The sequence below is a fragment of the Triturus cristatus genome, chromosome 7 (assembly GCF_964204655.1).
Source record: "Triturus cristatus chromosome 7, aTriCri1.1, whole genome shotgun sequence".
NCBI lineage: Eukaryota > Metazoa > Chordata > Amphibia > Caudata > Salamandridae > Triturus > Triturus cristatus.
In genome coordinates, this window is record NC_140590.1 from 561185172 (window position 1) to 561209052 (window position 23881).

Here is a 23881-nt window from a genome sequence, read left to right on the forward strand (position 1 = left end):
CACCATGGATTCCCTCACCACCACCTGTTAACAGTGCCCCTCAAGTCTCCATAACCACTCTCTTTCAGATGTATTTAATTAGTTCTATAGTGCCGCTTATACCAGTTTAGGGTGTCAGTGAACTTTGCATCACACACATATTACACAGAGACAATCAATCATACGTGCGCAAATCAGCTTACAGGAAATGTTACATAAGCTAGAGGACTACAAGGTGTAGGAGTGACATGTCATCCATACTGGTAGGCAGCATGCTTGGTCTGGAGAATCACAAATTCATAATTGAAAACGGAACACTATAGTTGCGGGTTCTCTTCAATAATTTGAATCGATTTCTACCCAAATTAATCCTTTGTGCAACATTAGACTATGCTCTAATCTATACTTTGCAGTGTGCATGCAGTTGATTGATGACCTTTAACAATTCACTGTTCTATATTAGGATTTTACCTTACAAACTGCAAGTAACAAAAGGATGTCTTTTAGAAAAGCAGTAACCCACTGACCTAGTTATTTACATTATACGAACTTTGTGATCTGCATGGTACACTTTCTTTGCAGCAGGCATATTAAACCTTTGTGTTATTTTATGATCAGTCAAACCCTCAACTAGACAAAACTCTGATCTCTTTCCTGGAAGAACATTAATCACCGGAGTTATCTTGACATTTTTATTGTTACCTGGAAATTGCTGTAGGCAAGGAACGCGGCAGCAGGTGCTTTTAAAACCAAAATAAACTTGCAAACACAGCGCTGCCTGAAGTAAGCACCAGGTGCGGTGGCACTGGTCGCACCACCATAGAGCCGTCCCTGACTATCACATACTATCTGCAGTGCCAGAGTATGTTGGGCACTTTTGCCAGTATCTGTAGAGCCACAGTATAAGGATTATCCCCAGTCAATATCTACAGTGCCTCAGAATGTCAAGCAGTATCACAGACTAGTATCATTAGAGCTTCAGTATGTTAAACACTGTCTTTGTGCAATACCCACAAACACCTCTGCGCCCACTGACCTCTGGTCCCGCCACTGACTCTTTTGAAAGGACTTCATCTGCTTCTTCTGCACAGTGTAAGTGTGCATTCTGTCCTGTTGTAAGAGTGTTTGTTATGCATGCTACATCTCACTTTCTGTTTTCCCCTTATCTTCTATCCCTCTTCTTCCTTTCCCTCACTCTCATCTTCTGTACGAATTATACCTGATTCCTATTCCATCTATTCCTGACTGTTTTTTCTTGCGCTTTGCCTTTTTTCTTTGCATTTCCCTTTTCTCTTCTAATCATCTCTGATTTAGTCTCTCTTCTCCTCTGTTACTCTTTGTTTGCTGACTCGCTCCCCTCTCCCCCTTTTCTTCATCTCTCTCTTGAGACTTTTTTTCTGTAATTCATTTTTTTCTTCAGTATCTGTCCATACCTCTTGCATAAGTACTTCATCTCCCCTTTTTTCTCTCTATCTGGGTTTTCCTTTCACCTCTGCATCTCTCCTTACATTTTCACAGGAAGATAAAATAGTTTAATTTTGGGGTTGGAAAATTTGGGAATTTCCTGCCTAAACTCAGTGTTAGTATAAATGAGACCACAACCTGAAATCCCATGAGAGAAGGTGCTGCAGAAGGCTGAGAAAAGGGAAGTGTGTAACCAGTGGAACGCATTCCGTGCCCGATGCAACAATCTTTTCTGCCCTCAACACCCCCAATGACGTACTTCTCCTCGGATTTCCTCACTACCACTCTCCAACAATGCCCCTCATCTTTCCATAGCCCTTCTCTCACATGCATTTCATTTGTTTTATAGCACTACTCATACCACTGTAGTTTCAGAACACTTTCTATACACACATATGATACAGAGACAATGAAACATACGTGTGGAAATCAGTCTATAGCAAATGTGACATCAGAAAGTGAGGATTACTAGGTGTAGGAGTCACAGGTCATCCATACCAGTAGGCAGTGTATTTCAAGAGTGTTTGGTCTGGAGAAGCACAAACTCAAAATGTACAATTTACCACAGTGGTAAGGGTTAGCATTACTAATAAGAATATATTTCTACCCAAAGAAACCGTTTTTAGCAGCAATGAAAGACTGGGGAAAAAGCAAAACGATCTAACCTATACCATGCAGTTTGCATGCTGGTCTTTGAGAGTTCATAGGTCACGGTAACTTATGAACTGCAAGTAACAAGTGGATCTCTTTGACAAAAGCAGTAGTACCCCACTGAGCTATCCACATAAAATACAGTTCTGTGATCTGCATGGGACATATTCTTCACAGCAGGCATATTAACCCTCTGCGCCACATTATGGTGAGTCAAAACTGCCACGAGACAAAACTCCTGTCTCTCTCCTGCAGGAACATTAATCACCAGAGTTATCTTTCCATTTTTATTGTTGCCTCAAAACTGCTGGACACACAAGAAACTCTGCAGCAGGTGCTTTTGAACCCATAAGTTATTTCTGAATGCAGCGGCCTCCGAGCTCAGCGCCAGGTGCGGTTGTACCAGTCGCCCTGCCCTGATACCGACCCTCTATGAAACTGACAAAGTCTTAGCATCTACTATGTGAGTTGCGGGTGTGTCACTGGCTAAAGAAGAATCTGCAGTATTTTCTTAAGAGTTGGATAGGCCGTAGCTCCAGCCCTGAAATAGTGTCACATCCCGCAGCCTACTGGTAATATCCCCCAATATGCCAGTGGCTCACCGCAGATTACAGGATCAAATGCGTTGGCAATCTATGGAACAGGCTATCCAGGGTTCGGAGAGCAGGTAGTAGCACAGAACATTTCCGCATCAGAGTTTGAGAACAGCTGTCCTGTTTTACTGAAGCCCACACCCCCCCATGATGGACTTGTTGGTACCCACAGGTGGGGGTATCCTAACTCTTGGCTGTTACTTTCAGATCTGATATGCTGTTTTTGCATTTTTTCCTCGCCAGTGGGTGGGACCATTACTGTGACTACATGCTTTTAATTATCTAAAAATAGTATACCCCTTTGCTTCCTATCCTATTTTACACATCTGCGAATTTTTCCATGGTCCCTGGCTATATTGTATTATGCTAATCAAGATTTACATAATGGTATATTGCCATCACTATGGTTTGTCTACCAAGCTCTGAACTCTTTAAATACCTATACATACACTTTTTTCCCATCCATGAATATAGCTGATAGCTTTCTATTTTGTGAAAATGCTTCCCTCAGTGTACTCATTTCACTAGGCATGGACAGTAAATCCCTTGGAGTCTAGGACAGTGGCTACTACTATGTGAGGTAAGTTCATCAGGCTCGCGCCGTGAGTGTGTCACAGCTTGAACCAACAGCTTCATTGTGTGCCTGTTTCATCAGGCTCACTTTGAGAGTGAGTCCCTTAGGGCTAGAGCCAGCGGCTTCCAAGCTCTCTCATGTCTGCAGGCTCGTCCTGTGAATTCTTTACAAGCGTGAGACTGCACTTTCATGTATCCGCTCGCTTCACCACGCTTGTGTGGTGAATCCTTTAGTTTGTGTGGTGAATCCTTTAGACTTCGGCTCACTTGGTCGGTTCCTCAGGGTTTGTAATGCTTGCACCCCTGCAAGTTAACAGCATCAGGCTTGCACAGCGAGAATGTTCATTCCTGTCTGCTTTATCAGGTTTGCGTGGTGTGTCCCTAAAGACCTGTTGAAATGTACATTTGTACATGTGCCCTGGCTAAGGACGTGAATCCGTCCCCCACACAGCATATTAAATATGGCCGCGACCAAATTATGTGGCAAAGTGGGCTGAATTATGCTGCTTGGAAAAGGCGGACTATGCTGCTTATTTTACAAGTAAATTCAGTTTGTTGAATGTTCTATCACTATTTTCCCAGCTTTTTCGACATTTTTATATACATAAGTAACATAAAACCGATCCGAGTGCTTTTTATTGATACGTTTCATGAAGGAAAAAACAAGCAGCTGGCATAGGAACCTTTCATTCACCAGCAGTCGCAGGCCCCGTACATTACAATATTCACATTTACTGCGCTTTAAAAAGGTCCCTTTACACCACTGGTTGGGAACGTTTGGTCTCTTCAAAGTCCAGATTGAGCAGTCAATGACGGAGGGGTGGGAGGGGACAACCCACCCAATGTTAGAAGCGGCACTGTATGCCACGTGGCATTTCTTTGTAACATTTTGTTAGTCTTTCCTTCAAGTAATTTTGCCTTTCTGAAATCAACTGCAGTTACAGCAGATTGGGAATTTTGTAGTCCATGTATTAAAAACCCTAGTTGTAAAGGTTCGGAGATGCTGCAAAATGTAAGCGATGCTCACAATGACGTCTGCGCTGCTTGCTGTCTCTGCAGGGGCCTGACGGATGAGTCTGAGATACTCAAGTTCCTCCAGCATGGCACGCTAGTGGGGTTACTGCCAGTGCCTCACCCCATCCTGATTCGCAAGTACCAGGCGAACTCGGGCACCGCCATGTGGTTCCGCACCTACATGTGGGGCGTCATCTATCTAAGGTAAGTTTCTGTTTGGACCGATCCTGCGTGCCCTGCTCTGACAGTGGGGGTTCTGTTTGGGCACAGACTTTGAATGTGAGCTCTGGAGCAGTGGGCCAGGCTGCACTGAGCAATTTTGAGTTTACAAACCTTCACAGTCACAACATCACAGTGTTTGCGAATGCAGAACGGCTATTTCAAATGTACCAAATCCTTTTTGCACGGGGAATCGTTTTCGAAGTGGTAAAATGGTTTTTGCAACCCTTATCAAATCACAGTTTGAAAGGGGTGTAAAAGCTGCGTTCTTTCCAAATTGCAATTCGGTGCGAAATGTATCAATGGTCTGTGACCACAGTTGCTGTCACAAACCATTTTACAGCTGTGACGCATCAAAGCAGGTGGTAACTGATTCGCAGAGGGCAATCATTCTGGCAGCATCGGGGAACCACTGCCTGTTCTCCCTGATTTTGTTTTTCCAAACAGAAAGCTTTTTTTTTATTAAAGCAGTACTGCTTCCTTTAAGGAACATGGGCTGCATTAAAAAAAAAAAAAAAAAAAAATTTAGAAAATGTTAACATATGGATGTCTGCTGTTCCTTGCATGCCACCATTTCTGTGTTTGTAGCCAATCAAAGGGGGCACCAAATTGCGACCTGCCTAGTTAGTATTAAATAAGCAAGTTGTTCTGTGATCCCTGCGAACTGTAATTTTGCAAATCGACCTGATTGTACAAAAATTGCCCCGCAAAGCCACATAGAAGACACAAAAATTTGATGTGCATTTTGCGACCAGTTTTTGCAACCTGATCCTTATCTTAGTACATCTGACTGAAAGTGTTTTTGGTTGGTGGCACAGGGTGTGTTGTAGGACTGTATCCCAGTTAAGGGGATGTATGGGTGGTGTAACCCCTTAAAGTATCTGCCTTTCAGCCTGTAGAATTTATATTGCATCTAGCTCCTGGTCAGCCTTTTTCTGAATGCATGGTTGATAGGGTGGTGGTTGTAGTTTGTCTTATGTGGGAGGTGTGCCGGTTGAGGTTTGAAGACGTCGTAAACGAGGGGTACCAAACTGGTAGATGTGCATAGATATTAGGTGATGCAGGAAACATGTGTGAGTAGACATGGGATACCTACTGCAGTTTTTAGTAGGGTTTTATACTAGACGGTTATTTTTGTGGAAAGAGACAGTTTTTTAGGTTCTCCGGTATCCAAGGAAGCTGTCAATTATTTTTACTCTTGCAGCAATAGAGTTCCATATTGCGTTCACTTGTACTGAGAAAGTGCTTTAACTGGTGTGAAACTGAAGGAAGGGATGGTCAAGAGTGGGTCCATTCTGAGCTTAGTGATCTAGATTGGCAGTGTGCTCAGAGTTTTTGCTGTAGGCAGAGTTGCCCAGTGCTGTGGTGTGCTTGGTGTGTGTTGCTCATTGTGTTTTTAAAGATTTTAATCTAGCCATAGGCAGCCATTGTATTGATTCAAGGGCTGGTGAAATGTGAATTAGGCTACACAGAGGAGTTGCTGGCTTGCATCCACATTCTGGATTGTTTGACATTTGTGAATCCGGTAGAGATGGACTGTGACCTTTAATGCCTTTTGCTTTTTTTATTCAGGAGAGGGCTAAATGTGGTGATGTTTTACCCTTTGAGGGACACCGATATGTGGGGAAATTATAACATAGGGAAAACTTAAGCCAAAAGAGTTTTTGGTTTCTTTATTAACATGTACCACAAAGGGAGAGATTAGAGTCAATTAAGACCCACCCCCTACCCTTCTGGATCCTTACTTGGGTGAAGAGTTTGATGTTGGACCAATTTCTTTTGCCAGATGGCCATGGGGTGATAGTTGGTCAATTTCCTGTATGTTAGTAACTCTGATTCTGATGTATTAGGTTTAAGGCGGTTAGTTGACTTACAGCGATCAACTCCCTCAAGGCCTGTGGCACAGGTGTCAAGATCTGATGTTTTCTGTGCTTCAGCATGACTTGTGCGTCATCTGTATAATTTTAGCTGTTGAGGAGGGGATGAGCTCTGGTTGCGGTATACATTACCTAGTAAAGCAGAGAGGAGTGATGGTGGAGCCATTAACTACTGCAACCGAATGTGGAGGAGAATTGTGCTGAGAAGAAAAAGGCAAGTGGCATGAAGAATCATCTTTTAGAGAGGAAGAAGGGAAGCGGATGTTGGACAGTGCCCACTATTTTGTTTTCAAGTGTCCGAAGGAATGTAAGTTGGTGAACAGTATCAATGACAGGAGAGCGGGCTAGTTACAGAAGAACAGTGACCCCATTTGTGTCAGTGCTTATGCTATCCCATTTGACGATCAATGTGAGTTCATTGTGGTGACCAGGAAGGAATCCAATTTGAAAGTGAGAGAGAATAACATTTTCTTACAGGAATACTGATAAATGACTGAAGGCAGGTCTTGTAACAGGCCGTTGCATGCTGGCCAGTAGTTGGAAGCATCAGTTGGGTCGCTGCCTGGCATCTTTAGAATAGATTTGATGAAGGCGGTCTTGAGTTTGTTAGGGAATAATCCTGATTCAGAGGAGCTGTCGTTGATAGCCTTCAGCATACCGTCCTGCCCTGCAAAGACAGCTAATACAATGGATTCTCTGTAGCAAAGAAAACGTGCACACCCTGAATGGCCACACGAGGGTCTATGGAATTAATATACCCCTTCACAGCAGTAGCAGGCTCCCATTTCACTGAACAATGATAACTAATCATGTTCATAGTTGTCTGTGAGGTGTTGGTCTTGAGTTTGTGATGTACATGTTTTGTGTTCTTGCTATGAACTGCCTCACGGTTTGTCCTTGTCATCCTCTGATGCAAGTCATTGCTTGGAGAGTAACTTACTCAAGTAGAGAGCAAAATCCTTGGATAATACTAGTTCCTTTGAACCTATAGGTGTTCACTTCTGAAGGGTGAGAGGTCATTTAATTCTTGCTTCTCATTGCTCCTGCACTATGCAGCACGTTATATCCTCTCTTGCAATCCATATTTCCTATCGGTGAAATTTCAAAAAGGGACTTTAGGCTCTGTATGAGCGCAGACCATAGCGGGGAAAGGGAGTGCATGATAAGGACGTGGGTGTGATGAGGTACTGGTAAAAATATGATGAAATTCACCTCCCCAATGGCTTGCACTCATAAACTACGTCTGTACTAGTTTATGTAGTGGGTGAAAGTGTGTAGGGATGAGTGTCCTTGAACAGTGAGGCCTCCTGTACCATCCTGGTATTTGTACACTTTTCTGGGTGACCCCCTTGTGATCCCAACACTTTTGAGGCCACAGAAGGTCCGCATTGTTTTTGTTACTGTAGCATCAGAGCACCAGGCTCTGCTCCTCTGGAGAGTGCACGAAAACTGTACTACTACCCATAGTGAATGGTGTCCCCTGCCCCAGGCTTTTGTGACATTCAATATTGTGGCATCTGATTGGAATGCAGGCGCATAAGTATTTTTACCCACACACCGGAGCCTCTAGTTAAAATGTGTTTATTCCATTATAACTGTGATTCGATAGCATTATGTGCTGCATGTATGTACCGCATGAATTGCCTTCTTAGAGAAAGTAACACAGGTAGCTTAAGAGAACATTAGGGTTAGAACTGTTCCAGCTTCCATGTTCTTGTAGCAACTTTAGAGCTCCCACTGTGGTTTGATGGATTAGATTGGTCGTCTGAGCAGAGCAAGGCTTTGTTCCTCGCTGCAACATTTTGGTGCAACGTGGGGTGTTTGGCCGATGAATTCCCACGTCACATCCAGTGTTCATTTGCGGCTTCCCCATGATGGAAAATATCGTACTTGTTGTGGCTGGCTGTGGAGCTTGAATTAAAATGTGATTTGGGCCCAGGCTTTCTGCTGCAGCGTCCCTGTTTCCTATCAGGTGTAGAAGTCTGTAGCATGTATTAGGTACTCATGTTGATGTAGGAAGGGAGATTTGAAGCAGCGGGTTAAAGAGACAGCATGAAAGTAGGAAGACCTCCCTTTGTTGCTTCAGTAGAGTCTGGGCCTAAAACTGATACCAGAGAAAAAGATTAGAGCTGCTGCCATTTCTCTTATGATGAGCGCCTTCACTAGAGCAGAGGAGCTGCCCTGACTGGGAGAGATCAATCCAAGGCCCTGCTTAATGAGACCCTTGTCGAGTATAGCTCAAGGAGAGACCTTTCCCAGGAGCCATAAGGATCCTTAACTGGAACGAATCTGAGGCATTTCTGCATCATGTGCAAAATGGTTGAGGAAATGCCAGATAAGTTACTGATGATCCTGCTCCGAACACACTACACGTCCTAGGTCAGTCAGCACCTAGTTTGGTAGTGTAAGCCGGGGACCTGCAGTCTGGTGATCTGTGACTGGTTCCATGACTTACTGTCAGGGAAGAATTGAGGCTCCATTTCTGGCAGGTATTATAACCCCTTTTAACTTTATGGGGTACCCATACCTCCCAAAGCAACACAGCTTTCCCTCCTTTCCCTTAGGGATCCCTGAGGGTCTCCTGTTAAGCTGGCTTGGTTGTTGTAACCTCTGAAGACTCATGTTTACAGAGCTGTTGTGATTACAAATTTGGTATTGCACTAACTAAGATGCTTCGGCTCCCAGTACATTCCCACCAACCCAGTGAACGTCCTTGTCTGGCGGATGTTCTTTGACACCAAAAGTCTCACAATTTCAAACATTTCTAAAGTTTCAGAATTTCCTTGAATGCCAAAACCAAAGTGTCCTCTCAGAACGGCACTGGGCCCTATTTTGAGTCTGAACGGTTCTATTGAACTGTGCCCAGTACCACTGTTACAAACAGCAGAATACTGTAGTGTGTTGACTTTAGATGCTTTCTGCTTATTCCAAGACCAACCAGTTGCCACCCTTTTCAGTCGTTAGGATTGCGTTGACCTTTTGGATGGTGGTATTGTTTGATTTGGCCAAAGTATTGCCATGTTGGCTTAGACTGACAGACCTTGTACGTTAATTAGAGGTAGCTGCTGCCCTTTGGTTCCCCTGGCACTGCTCTTGCATCCTCTGGTCTTGGGGATCATAAAGACAGGAGCAGAAAATACACAGGACTTTTAGAGAAGTGTTTACTTTTATACCTTTCACTCTTTGTCCCTTCGTCACTCATCCTACAGATAGGAAGCTGATGCAGGAAGAAAGGTCAGCGCAGTGATGCCATCAGGGCTAAAAGGTTTGTGGTGTCCCTTAGCTAACCCTGGCATTTTGGTAAGTGGATCTCCATGCCACTGAGCTACCATGAGCCCGGGGCAGCGGGGTGCTAGAACAAAGCACCAGTGTACCGACCATAGAAATACATTGCAATCACCTTGTCTGACACCCGACCTGCCAGTTTTCTAACAAGTGTTTAACGAGTGTCTAATTTTAACTTCTCTACATTTTACCTTGTACTATGCATTAAGACGAATTCCTTTCTAAAGCTGTAACTGACATGAAAATAAGTATATTCTCTGTAAACAATTTGTTCGAGGCATATGAGCTGCAGATCACACACTTAGGATAGTAGATCACGATCTGGTGTTGGGCTCAGATGCTTGCAGGTTGTTGTTGTCTTCGGAAGAAGTCTTTGGTCACGAGTTAGGTGACTCCTCCCTTGGACTATAGTGCGCATGGGCATCCACTCCATCCTCAGATTGTTTTTTTCCGCCATTGGGTTCGGATGTAACTTTTCCACTCCGGTTGAAAATCTCAAATACTAGCTTTTCGAAGCGAAAAAACTTCTAACAACTACATCGAAGCACCTTCACTCGACATTGAATTCATCGGCTCGATTCCGGACGTCGACGCGGGCGGTTGGGCCTATCCACGCCGTGAGGCCTACGGCTCATGGAAAGGACGCCGTTTAAAAAATGCCCCCAGTGTGGAGCAAAATTTCCGCTCAGTGATCATCACAAAGTCTGCAACCTGTGCCTATCACCAGAACACGGCGAAGCCAGCAGTCCAGCCTGCGCAGCATTTTGATCCAAAAAGACCATTCGGGATCGAAGAGCTCGACGCCATATCATGGCACACAAACCAGCCCCGGAACCAGAAAACATCTTTGATGAGGGTCCCGATGTCCCGGAGGAAGATTCCGAGGAACTTCAAATCATCTCAGAAGCAGACGACTCAGACGACCCCATTACTCCTGGGTAACGCGTGAGTACCACTGCCCCTGCCCCAACCCCTCCAAAACCAAAGGCATTGGTCAAGACTTCGCCAGCTGGCCTCAGTCGAGACCGAAAACACCCTTCAGAAGCCCCGCCTCCGGGCTCGGTTCCGAAGAAGCATAAGCCTTCCGGTGGCTCGGGCCCAAGCAAGCCGCAAGTAATTGTACCCCCGGCACCTTCGGCACCGAAGATAAAAGACCCCTCGGCACCGAAATCGGATCCGACACCCTCTGCACCGAAAACATTGAGGCCCATAGATAAACCGGCACCGAAACTTCCCAAGCCGAAAGACTTAACTTCGGCACCAAAACCTTCATCAGCAACGAAACCTTCATCGGCACCAAAACCACCGGCTTAGGACTATAATACACCTCCTAAAGCCAAAGACTCAACCGATACACCAAAACCTTGATCGGAACTGAATAAATTGGCGCCAAAATCTGTTCCTGAAGAACAAGAACTTTTCCATCCAGATGCAACACAAAAATGATCTATATTAATCCAAAGACTGGACATGTCACTGCAGTGCCATGTAAGAAACTGAAACTAGACACACCACCTGCCCCAGTTCCTATAACAAAGAAGGCTTCGGCAACATCACCTATTCCTCCTTCCTCTCCCATACGACCTTCTACCCCACCCCCTCTGCCTACACCACCCTTACCTCTACCATCTCCATCACATACACCACCTCCACAAGATGATGATGATGACCTAGGGGGAGGGGGTGATCCTGGTGATCCTAATGAGCTGTTCACGGATCCAGATACCGCACCATTGGACGATGGACCAGATATGCCTGACCCTACACCATATCCCTCCAAACCATCACCTCCAGATGACCACCTGGGGTTTGGACAACTAGTAAACAGGGCAGCAATTTACCATGGCGTCACCATGCACTCAGATGCACCCGAGGAAGATTTCCTCTTAGAAACGTTTGAACAGTCTCAGAAAACAGTACAAATTCTACCTATGATTAAAGGTGTCACAAAACACGCCACAGAAGTATTTAAAGACCCCGTCCGTGCCAGGGTGCTTAACCCAAGAATTGAGAAAAAATATAGACCTGCCCCAGAAGATCCTTGTTACATCAAAGGACAGCTCCCTCTGGATTCTTTTGTCGTTTCCAACGCAAGGAAATGCGCCAACTCCCAAACCACGGGAGATACACCACCCCCTGACAAAGAATCTAAACTATTAGAAGCCTCGGGCACACGTGTAGCAGCACAAGCTGCTAATCATTGGCGTATTGCCAACACCCAAGCCCTACTAGCACGCTATGATACGGCTCACTACGATCAGTTGGAGAATCTGCTACAACACCTGCCAGACCAAGACAAGACCCAGGCAAATGACCTTATACAAGAGGGAAAACTCATCTCAAATGTGTCAATTAAATGCGCACTTGACGCCGCAGACACCGCCTCTAGAGCAATAAACACAAGTGTACTCCTCAGACGCCATGCCTGGCTACGCATTTCAGGCTTTAAGCCAGAAGTACAAAGTTCCATACTCAGCCAACCATTTAACCAAGAACAGCTATTTGGGCCAGCAGTAGACACTGCACTCGAAAAAATGAAAAAAGACACCGAGACTGCTTAGTCCATGGGAGCATTGCAGTCTCCACAACCACGCGGCTCCTTTCGGCGCTCCTTCTACAGAGGAGCCTCCAAAAATATGGGAGCAGACACCTCCTCTACCTTCAAAACCTCTCAACAGACATCCCCCAGTAGAGGATATTTTAGAGGAGGATATAGAGGAAACAACACCAAGGGACGATGTCGAGGCAATACCAACACTCGTACTTCCCCCGCCACAAAACAGTGACTTTCCTCCACTCCCCCAGACCATTCCACTCCAGTAGGGGGAAGACTCAAACCGTTCCTACCTGTCTGGAACTCCATCACAACAGACAAGTGGGTAAGACAAATTATCCAGTATGGTTACTGCCTGGAACTCACCACTACCCCCCCCCCCCCCCACACATACCTCCCAAGCAGCGTTCCATGTCACCAGACCATCTTACGCTCCTCAAACAAGAGGTTCTCGCATTGCTTCAAAAACACGCAATAGAACCAGTTCCCTTACAACATCAGGGTACAGGGGTATACTCACTGTACTTCCTAATCCCCAAAAAGGACGGGACTCTAAGACCAATACTCGACCTCAGACCCCTAAATCTGTATATAAACTCAGATCATTTCCATATGATCACTCTTCAACAAGTGCTCCCACTACTACAAGGCGATTTCCTTGCCACACTAGATCTCAAGGACGCTTATTTTCACATTCCCATACATCCTGCTCACAGGAAGTACCTAAGGTTTGTGGTGGACGGACAACACTATCAGTTTACAGTCCTTCCATTTGGGGTGACAACTGCGCCCAGAGTATTCACCAAATGTCTAGCAGTGGCAGCAGCGCATCTCAGAAGACAACAAATTCATGTCTTCCCGTATCTAGTCGACTGGCTAATAAAAGCCAAGTCATTCAACAAATGTGTTCTACACACTCACCAAACTATTCAACTCTTACACAGCTTGGGATTCACAATAAACTATCCCAAATCTCATCTCCAACCCTCCCACATACATCAATATCTGGGAGCCACCATAAATACCTCCAAAGCCCTAGCATATCCCAGCCCAGCCAGGATAGCCAATATACAAGCTCTGATCGCAAAATTTCAAACCCAACACTCCCTTCCAGCAAGAGTGTTCATGCAACTCATAGGCATGATGGCGTCATGCATCTTCATTGTGCCTTATGCAAGACTACAAATGCGTCTCTTGCAAGAGTGTCTAGCACGTCAGTGGAATCAGGCTCACGGACGACTAACAGATCTGGTGTTGGTGGACAGCCGCTCACATCGCTCTCTAAAATGGTGGAACACAATAAACCTGTCCAAAGGGCGGCCGTTCCTCGAGCCTCTTCCACAAATAGTGCTAACAACGGACCCATCACTCACGGGATGGGGAGCCCATCTCCTAGGACACACCACTCAGGGCAAATGGGCCACTCAACAGAAAGTGCTCCATATCAATTACCTGGAACTACTGGCAATATTCCTAGCACTAAAATCATTCCAAATACATCTCCAGAGCAAAACTGTCCTCATCCGTACGGACAACATGACAGCCATGTATTATATACAAAAACAAGGAGGCACACATTCTCTCCAGCTGTCCCAGCTCGCACAGAACATTTGGAGATGGGCCGTTCCCCAGAACATATACCTACTTGCAGAACACCTTCCAGCGGTTCACAATCAGATTGCCGACCTGTTAAGTCGACAGACTCAACAGATCCACGAATGGGAATTACATCCACAAGTCCTACTCCCCTTTTTCCAACAATGGGGCCAACCAGACATAGATCTGTTCGCCACACACGAAAACGCAAAATGCCCAACCTTCGCCGCCAGGTTTCCCCACCCACAGTCGAAGGGCAATGCGATATGGATGAACTGGTCAGGCAGATTTGCGTACGCTTTTCCGCCTCTCCCACTCATTCCACTCATGGTACGCAAGCTACGGCAACAGTCTCTCAAACTGATCTTAGTAGCTCCCACATGGGCATGCCAGCCCTGGTTCACAACGCTGCTGGAACTCTCTCTAGTTCCACACCAAAAACTGCGCCTCTCCCCGTCCTTTTTAACCCAGAGCCATGGAGAAATCAGACACCCAGATCCAGGTCAACTGAATCTAGCGATCTGGCTCCTGAAGTCCTAGAGTTCGGTTACTTCAACCTACCACCAGACTGCATGAATATTATAAAAGAGGCCAGACGACCTATCACTGGAGCCTGCTACGCTGCAAAATGGAAAAGATTTGCCATTTACTGCACTAACAATGATATACGCCCACTGGATGCATCCATCCAGAACATCATTTGCTACTTATTACACTTGCAAAGATGTAATTTAGCGTACTCATCCATACGTCTCCACCTAGCAGCATTAGCATCCTACTTACAAAATCGACTACACCTGTCACTATTTAGAGTACCTGCGATTAAAGCCTTCATGGAAGGCCTTAAAAGAATTATTCCCCCCAGATTACCACCCTCCCCAGTGTGGAATCTAAACATTGTTCTTACAAGGCTCATGGGACCCCCATTTGAACCTTTGCATAAATGCGAACTACAGTTCCTCACATGGAAAGTGGCTTTCCTTATTGCTATCACATCCCTTAGAAGGGTAAGTGAAATCCAGGTTTTAACCATACAAGAACCATTCCTACAATTACACTGCAGTAAAGTGGTTCTTAAACAAATCCGAAATTCCTGCCAAAGGTCCCATCTTAAACAATCAGTTGAGCTACCAGTGTTCTTCCCAAATCCGGACTCGGTAGCTGAAAGAGCTCTTCATACCTTAGACGTTAAAAGAGCCCTGCTTTACTACATTGACAGAACCAAATCATTCCACAAAACCAAACAATTATTTGTTGCTTTATCTCCACCACATAAAGGCAACCCCATTTCCAAATCCGGGATAGCCAGGTGGATATTTAAATGTATCCAAATATGCTACCACAAGGCTAAACGCACACTATCAGTTCCCCCTAGAGCGCATTCCACACCCAAAATAGGGGCTTCCATGGCATTCTTAGGAAACATTCCCTTAGAAGATATTTGTAAGGCAGCCACATGGTCTACAACACACACCTTCACTAAACACTACTGTGTTGACGTGCAAGCAAAACAACAAGCTTCTGTAGGTCAGGCTGTCCTTAAATGGTGCAACCGATACAGGTGACCACCGCTAGGGGAGACACTGCTATATAGTCTATCCTAAGTGTGTGATCTGCAGCTCATATGCCTCAAACGGACCAGTATGCATCTGTTCTTGGCATGTAGAGCTGCAGGGCCACACACGCCCACCCACCTCCCCGGGACCTGTATTTGTTCCAGCATCGTCTTACTTAGACATTACACATGGACATCTCTCTCTTTTTACAAACTCCATAATTTCCCATCATGGCGAAAAACAATCTGAGCATGGAGTGGATGCCCATGCGCACTGTAGTCCAAGGGAGGAGTCACCTAACTCGTGACCAAAGACTTCTTCCGAAGACAACAACAACCTGCAAGCATCCGAGCCCAACACCAGATGGCGATCTACTATCCTAAGTGTGTGGCTCTGCAGCTCTACATGCCAAGAACAGATGCATACTGGTAAGTAGCATATTCCTTCCTAATATGTGTGGGTTTAAATCTCCCTAACTCCTCGTGAAATAGGACTTCAATATTCACCCAAGTGCAGTAGGAGAGCCGGGAGTAGTAGAGGAGTATATGGACAAAGTAATTGGACTTTAGCGACACCCATGGCCACGATTCTACAGTAGAAAACAACAGTTCTCACCACAGATACTGTCAAGTAACCACTCATAGCCCGAATAGCCCACCGAAAGGTTAAAGTGTGCCACATGTGGATGTTATGGGTGTAGGAGGACAGAATTATGTATGTGTGTGTCTGCCCATGACAAGCGTGCTTCTATTTTATGAGGCCATGCCATGGTGGAGGGAAAAGACATGTGGGGGTACAAGCGGAGGCTGTGGGTTTGTTTTATAAGAGTGGAACTGAAACCCTCACACACCCAGCAAGCTAGGTGTCATGCTTCATCATCTGGGTTTTGCTCCTTGTCGGGTCGGCGGTGCAATACCCGACGGGCACCCAAACAGGGGCTCTTTTTCGGAGATCTTTTGTTCCCTGCCGTATGGTGCATGCGTGTGAGGGCCCGGGAGTGTAGATGTAAGTGAATTAAAAAGGTTGGTTAATCTGAAAAGTAATTATATTGGCTCAGTCAACCACCTAGTTAAAAGGGGGTGAGTGGCGTCAAAGCTATATTTGCTCACAAAGGAGGAGTGGCTAGCTACGCTCTACTCTTCTGGTCAACATGTTTCGCGCCCAGTCAGTCAGAGGGATCTCATGGCGCTTCGTCAGGACCTATAATACTAAAGTGAAGTGTGCTCAAAAACTATCTACAGTGTGGTGTGAAAACAAGGGTGAAAAATAGTATGTTAGTCAACCCTTAATGGGTGCCCCTACCTTATGTATTGTTTATAAAAGGGGTCACCTAAAGAAAAGGAAAAATTGGAAAAAAATATATAAACCAACAGCCACCCTTGGCATCTGTAAAACATTTAAAAGAATTAGTCAATCACCACTAGTTCAGTAAAGCAGTGATCCATTTGATATAATCTAGACTGAAATTATACTGGACTACTAACTGGTTATTGACCAATCGACCAATATATGATTTATCAGGACAAGGTAAAAACGGTTAAAACAGGAAGCATAGCAAGGCTCTGGTTAGAAACACAACCATTATTTCAATTGTAGAGAACAAATCATGGTTACGTGTAGACTCACCATTTCTTTTTATAAAAAGCTCATCATCAGGTGCATGGCGCGTCAACAGGGGGAGAAACACATTCGTTCCCTATGGTATAATGATATTGTAGAGAGAAGAAGTAGAGGCATAGGCAAATATGAAGTTAGCAAGATCACATGGGAGAGATCTCCATCTCTGGTGTCTCATAAACATATTGCTTAAGCGTGTGACACCTCTCGTGTGCTATAATACTATGATCTATAACGTGGTTAACCAGGTGCAGCTAACCGAAGACGAGACAAAGGTGTGCATGTCCCGATTGGATCATAAAAAAGCCTATGATCAATTATAGAACACAAAAATGAATGTGAGTACAAGCAGCAGTTTCTGACTCAGTGTGTGCCCGAATTAGTCCTTGCAATCCTTAGCGTGATGTCACAGTGCAAATGTGCGTGTTGAAGGAATCGCGCCCAAGATGTGGAGAAGTCACATTCATGGACCCGTAATGATCCTGATAATGACCAGTACAGAGTCCTATGAGATAGAGCAGCTCAAAGGCATTGCATTGCAGCAATCCGAATGTGTCCCGGGGATGGACAGAGACCCCATAAAAAGTGCGGTTATCCTAAAGGTGTCTAGAGTGCCCCAACGGGTATCTAATGTTTGGAAACACACGTCCGAATTAATCCTCAAGAAACCCAGGGTGTACTTACTTGGCAAAATTCCCCTGGAGGTGAGTAAACCTGCCCGCGTCGCCGAACCCGGAAGCTGGGAAATGGGTCGGTGACGCTGTATTTTATTCAAACAAGGATTGGTTAGGAGCAGGTCACGTGTCCAATTCCTTCGACTCAGGAGAAATTGTAGCTCTGTCACAGACTACAAAATTGAGGCCAACATCCTCTCAGGGAATTTGATACAAAGAGGCTATCCTCCCCGAGTAATTCACAACTCAATGAAGAGGGCCAGAAATAACAATCGCGCGGCCCTTTTGGAAGTGAGAACAAAAGACACCAGAGAAATCATTACTTGTGTAACATCCTTTACACCAGAGTCCAACAATCTTAAAAAAGTGATAAAGAAACATTGGGGAATACTATCCGCAGGTACACTTATGATTCCCCCACCACGTTTCGCTTTTAAAAGGACTAACAATCTGAAAGACACCTTGATACACACGAGACCAAAGAAACAAACAACTTCAGCACATAACACCCTCTGGAATCTTCCCCCTGTACAGGGTCACTATACCTGCGGAGGGTGCTCTTGCTGTGGACAAACTATTGTGGCAAAATCTATTCGCCTCACTGCCACTTTCGAATGGGTCCTGAAAAGACATACAAATTGTAATTCCACTAACTGTATTTATCTACTAATTTGCCCATGCGATCTCTATTATATAGGGATGACGACACGAGCAGTGAAAACACGTATCACCGAACATAAAAGCAACATTAGATGTGGCAAATCTAACACGAAACTTTACAGTCATTACCTTGCATGTAAACATAGCCCGACAGATCTACATTGGATTGTCCTTGAAAGCCAGCCCGGAATGTCTCAACATTCCTTGTTCAGGCTAGAACAACGCTGGGTACATCGCCTTTCATTGGATAGACTTGGCCTCAACGATGACATACCTTGGTCAACGATATCTAATCGATAGGACTCCGTACCAGCAATAGTGTTGAGGAGGCAGGATAGTACTAGTACCACCTTATGATCTTACTGATACTTGGTCCTTAATGTTGACCTACATTTGCACCACCGCACCATGAGCCTGTGATTCAGCTACCATAGCATAGACGGATGTTTGTATCACTGACTTTGGCATTGCTCCTTACACTAATAGAGCCAAAATCCCGTCTATCAGCCTTCCTTGCCTCATTGACACACACCACTCCATCATGGCCCCCGGTTTGGGTTACCTAACTAACCAGATCGGGCAAGAACCACCGACAATAGACATTACATATGGGGTGCTTATCTGGGTGAAATTTATTACTATAGCATACTTCCGTGGCTGGCCTCTCTCGATACTATTACGCTCCATGGGGTAATTACTTATTCCCTTCTGCGTAGTATGTAAAACACCTTTTGACGACTACAACATGGCGCCCATAATAAACGCCTTTTCAAACCCGGCATGACATACACTCCTTTAGTGTTTGTTGCTAGAGACGTGTCATCGTCACACATTACCAACCGCTGGCCAATCAGAATATACACCTAGCTAGTGATTGGTGCGATGGACGTGACATCATCACACGTGACCTGCTCCTAACCAATCCTTGTTTGAATAAAATACAGCGTCACCGACCCATTTCCCAGCTTCCGGGTTCGGCGACGCGGGCAGGTTTACTCACCTCCAGGGGAATTTTGCCAAGTAAGTACACCCTGGGTTTCTTGAGGATTAATTCGGACGTGTGTTTCCAAACATTAGATACCCGTTGGGGCACTCTAGACACCTTTAGGATAACCGCACTTTTTATGGGGTCTCTGTCCATCCCCGGGACACATTCGGATTGCTGCAATGCAATGCCTTTGAGCTGCTCTATCTCATAGGACTCTGTACTGGTCATTATCAGGATCATTACGGGTCCATGAATGTGACTTCTCCACATCTTGGGCGCGATTCCTTCAACACGCACATTTGCACTGTGACATCACGCTAAGGATTGCAAGGACTAATTCGGGCACACACTGAGTCAGAAACTGCTGCTTGTACTCACATTCATTTTTGTGTTCTATAATTGATCATAGGCTTTTTTATGATCCAATCGGGACATGCACACCTTTGTCTCGTCTTCGGTTAGCTGCACCTGGTTAACCACGTTATAGATCATAGTATTATAGCACACGAGAGGTGTCACACGCTTAAGCAATATGTTTATGAGACACCAGAGATGGAGATCTCTCCCATGTGATCTTGCTAACTTCATATTTGCCTATGCCTCTACTTCTTCTCTCTACAATATCATTATACCATAGGGAACGAATGTGTTTCTCCCCCTGTTGACGCGCCATGCACCTGATGATGAGCTTTTTATAAAAAGAAATGGTGAGTCTACACGTAACCATGATTTGTTCTCTACAATTGAAATAATGGTTGTGTTTCTAACCAGAGCCTTGCTATGCTTCCTGTTTTAACCGTTTTTACCTTGTCCTGATAAATCATATATTGGTCGATTGGTCAATAACCAGTTAGTAGTCCAGTATAATTTCAGTCTAGATTATATCAAATGGATCACTGCTTTACTGAACTAGTGGTGATTGACTAATTCTTTTAAATGTTTTACAGATGCCAAGGGTGGCTGTTGGTTTATATATTTTTTTCCAATTTTTCCTTTTCTTTAGGTGACCCCTTTTATAAACAATACATAAGGTAGGGGCACCCATTAAGGGTTGACTAACATACTATTTTTCACCCTTGTTTTCACACCACACTGTAGATAGTTTTTGAGCACACTTCACTTTAGTATTATAGGTCCTGACGAAGCGCCATGAGATCCCTCTGACTGACTGGGCGCGAAACATGTTGACCAGAAGAGTAGAGCGTAGCTAGCCACTCCTCCTTTGTGAGCAAATATAGCTTTGACGCCACTCACCCCCTTTTAACTAGGTGGTTGACTGAGCCAATAAAATTACTTTTCAGATTAACCAACCTTTTTAATTCACTTACATCTACACTCCCGGGCCCTCACACGCATGCACCATACGGCAGGGAACAAAAGATCTCCGAAAAAGAGCCCCTGTTTGGGTGCCCGTCGGGTATTGCACCGCCGACCCGATGAGGAGCAAAACCCAGATGATGAAGCATGACACCTAGCTTGCTGGGTGTGTGAGGGTTTCAGTTCCACCCTTAAGGGATTCCCTTCCCTTGTGCACTTACATTCACTAGGTGAAAGTCCGGGTTCGGAAAACTTTATTCCCCTTCGACTTTCCACCCTGTAGGAACTACACATCTCTCGTTGATATCGCTACTTAGGGCCTATGTGTAGGACCTCTATAAAAATAGCCCACCTTTTACTCTCCTTCTCTTTGTCGAACACTTTGTTTTATAAGAGCCAGCCATTAATAGGTGGTGTATGAAGCCAGGCTATATGCGTGCCACTTATGTAGGTGGCGTTTGAAGGTAGGCTAAGGGTGTAGATGTGTCATGTGAGTGGTGTATGAGTGAAGACCGTTGGGCAGTGCATGTTTGTTACATATGCAGATAGGGTCTGAGATACTGGTGTTCATATGTCTCCAAGATGTGTGAAGGCTGGAGACCCTGCCTGCAGAGTTCCTTATTGATGGATATATCACCCTCTCATTTTGTATCTTTTAGGAATATGGATCCCCCTATCTGGTACGACACGGATGTGAAGCTCTTTGAGATCCAGCGAGTTTGAGGATGGGCTGAAGCTCTGGAAGGGGGGATGGACTGGAATGAGCTGTGTGCGGCTGCTGACACTACTGTCTGTTTCCCCCATCCAGCTCTGGGATCGGCGAAGCCCCGGCCATCCCTCATGGTAGCTCAAGAGGGCTTGATGTGGTGGTCACTACTTTGCACATACCCACAGCTGCTACTTACTACTGACCGTCACCAGTCTCGCTGCTTCCTCGGCCTGAACACTTCCATTGCTCTGCTTCTTCTCCCCAACCCCGGCATCTTCTGCGTCTCCCAGACTACATTCACTGCCCCCTCCTGGCTGCTCATATTAACTGTGGTTGGGTTGGCTTGTTTATTGGTGTTGATTTTAAGACTGGATTTATTCTCGCCCTTCGTGCCAAGCTACGTTTGTGGTCCTCTGGCTTGGCAGAAGGGTATTTTATCACAATGGATTTAAATGATGGGAGTAGGATTATTCAATGTTTAGCTTCTTCATGGACGGCCTGAAAGACGTCATCTGCCTCTTCGGATACCTGCAAAGATGCACCTTCCGGGTTGGGTCCATGATGCAATGTGGGGTAGTCGGGCTATCGGCAAAAACGGGGTCTAAGGGGAGTCATTGTTCCTCTCTGCACTTGTGAGGGATGCCCATAGAAAACTCTCTTGAGTTAAACCCTTGTTCATTTGTGCTGAGTGAAGGTCACACACATTGTAACACTATGTATGAGTGGACCCTGAGGGCCAAGGCGTAGGCGCCACTTCCATAACTGCTGTTTTTCCGGAGGACTCCTGGGAACTAAACTGTGAGTCTGTGGGGTGGTCGCATTCCTGTGCTAGCAGTGCTCTGTGGTCCATCCATGTTTTGGGTCAGTGGCACCAGAAAGCTTTGCTCGAGGGCTCCCACTGGCTGCTGTCTCTAGTTTTATGTAGGTGTTTCCTGAAGAATCTTTGTCCTGTGGTAATCAAATGTAAACTATTTAATTCCATAAAGATTTATGAAGCTTTTATTGTGTGTCGTGCCTTTTCTTGGGAAGCATGTTGTGTTTACGAGCTTGTTGAGTTCGTTCCCAGACCGAGTGATTGATGGGTTTATGAGCTTGTTGGTTTCGTCCCTATGCAGGGTGATGTGTTTACTGCTTGGGCATCCTGTACAAGATAGGCTGTGATGGGTTTATGAAACCCCATGATGGTAGCCCCTTATCTGCTCTTGTTTGTCTGACAAGGGGAGGCCGGCTCCAACCCACTGTCACCTACCAGAATCCATACATGGCACAGAGTGCACCGTGTTCTACTCCACCACAGACCCAAAGGTCTCCTCATCACCCATATATACCTATTTATAACTCGCATTCTCCTGTGGTATCATCAAGGTCAACAAGCATTGACAATGTGACTGCAGAAGGAATCCTTGTAGTGAAAATCATGTGTGTTGAGCATGAAGCTTGAGTGTGGGTGAAAGGATCGTGCACTTGTATTTATTCGGTGATAACGTGTAGTGTTCGTGCAGGGAGTGTGCTGTTTGTTAAAGGGTGTGTGCGGTGAGAATCGAAGATTAAGAGTCTGTCCAGACTATTGGCTGGTGTTTTCTTTAATGGGGGTGCCTAATAAAGTGTCATTTCTTGCACTTTTCTTTCAAGGACCATATGGTGAAGTGTTGTTTGTGGTGCTGGTTTTATGGAAATTGTCGTGCTTAGAAAATTTCTTGTAAGTGTTTTGCGGCATGAATCTTTTTAGTGTTCCTTTATAAACTGTTTATAAATATACATACTCTTACACAATGATTAAGAAAACGTTTATGTTTATGTTAGTATACAAAGAATCATGTTAACAGACTTTTGGTGTAAAGCAGGAAAATCACGACTAATGAGCCCCAGGGTGTGTAGTACAGAATATTGTCTTTGTAAAAAGCTAACAAAGTGTAAACATGTGCCACATGCAGGGGTTGGCAAGCACCTCTTCCAGTCGTCGTGCCAGTGGAAATGTTCCCAACCAAGCAGGCTGCAGCTCCGAGGGTGGGGTTTGCTCCTCTCAGCTGCTGATAGCTCAGGAGGCAGGGCGCATGCCAGGCAGCTTGAAGGCATCAGCACAATGTGTGGCATTGAAGCGCCGCGGCCACCGACCTATGAATGGCACAGGTTGCCAGTCTCTCTCTCTCTCTCTCTCTCTCTCTCTCTCTCTCTCTCTCTCTCTCTCTCTCTCTCTCTCTCTCTCTCTCTCTCTCTCTCTCCCCTCTCTCTCTCTCTCTTTTTCTCTCTCTCTCTCCCCCCCCTCTCTGTCTCCACCTCTCTCTCCCCCTCTCTCTCTCTCCCCCCTCTCTCTCACCCTCCCTCTCTCTCTCTCTCGCTCCCTCTCTCTCTCCCCCTCTCTCTCTCCCCCTCCCTCTCTCTCTCCCTCTCTCTCTCTCTGTCCACCCTTCTCTCCCCCTCTCTCTCTCCCCCCTCTCTCTCTCCCCCTCCCCCCCCCCCTCTCTCTCTTTCTCTCCCCCACTCTCTCTCTCTCTCTCTCTGTCCCCCCCTCTCTCTCTCTCTCTCTCTCTTTCTCTCTCTTCCAAGAGGTCATG

At 45.4% G+C, this 23881-nt stretch overlaps 1 protein-coding gene across 3 annotated transcripts in view; it reads left to right on the forward strand.

Moving 5' to 3' along the window:
• The window catches only part of HID1 (HID1 domain containing), a 221874-nt gene extending 199548 nt beyond the window's left edge, over nt 1-22326 (forward strand). For all 3 annotated transcript variants that reach the window (XM_085617068.1, XM_085617066.1, XM_085617067.1), the window contains exons 18-19: nt 4320-4478; nt 21277-22326. In XM_085617068.1, the coding sequence (XP_085473194.1) occupies nt 4320-4478; nt 21277-21340 (223 nt within the window). In that variant the 3' untranslated portion in view covers nt 21341-22326. The remainder of the gene's footprint in view (nt 1-4319; nt 4479-21276) is intronic.
• The last annotated feature ends 1555 nt before the right edge of the window (nt 22327-23881 follow it).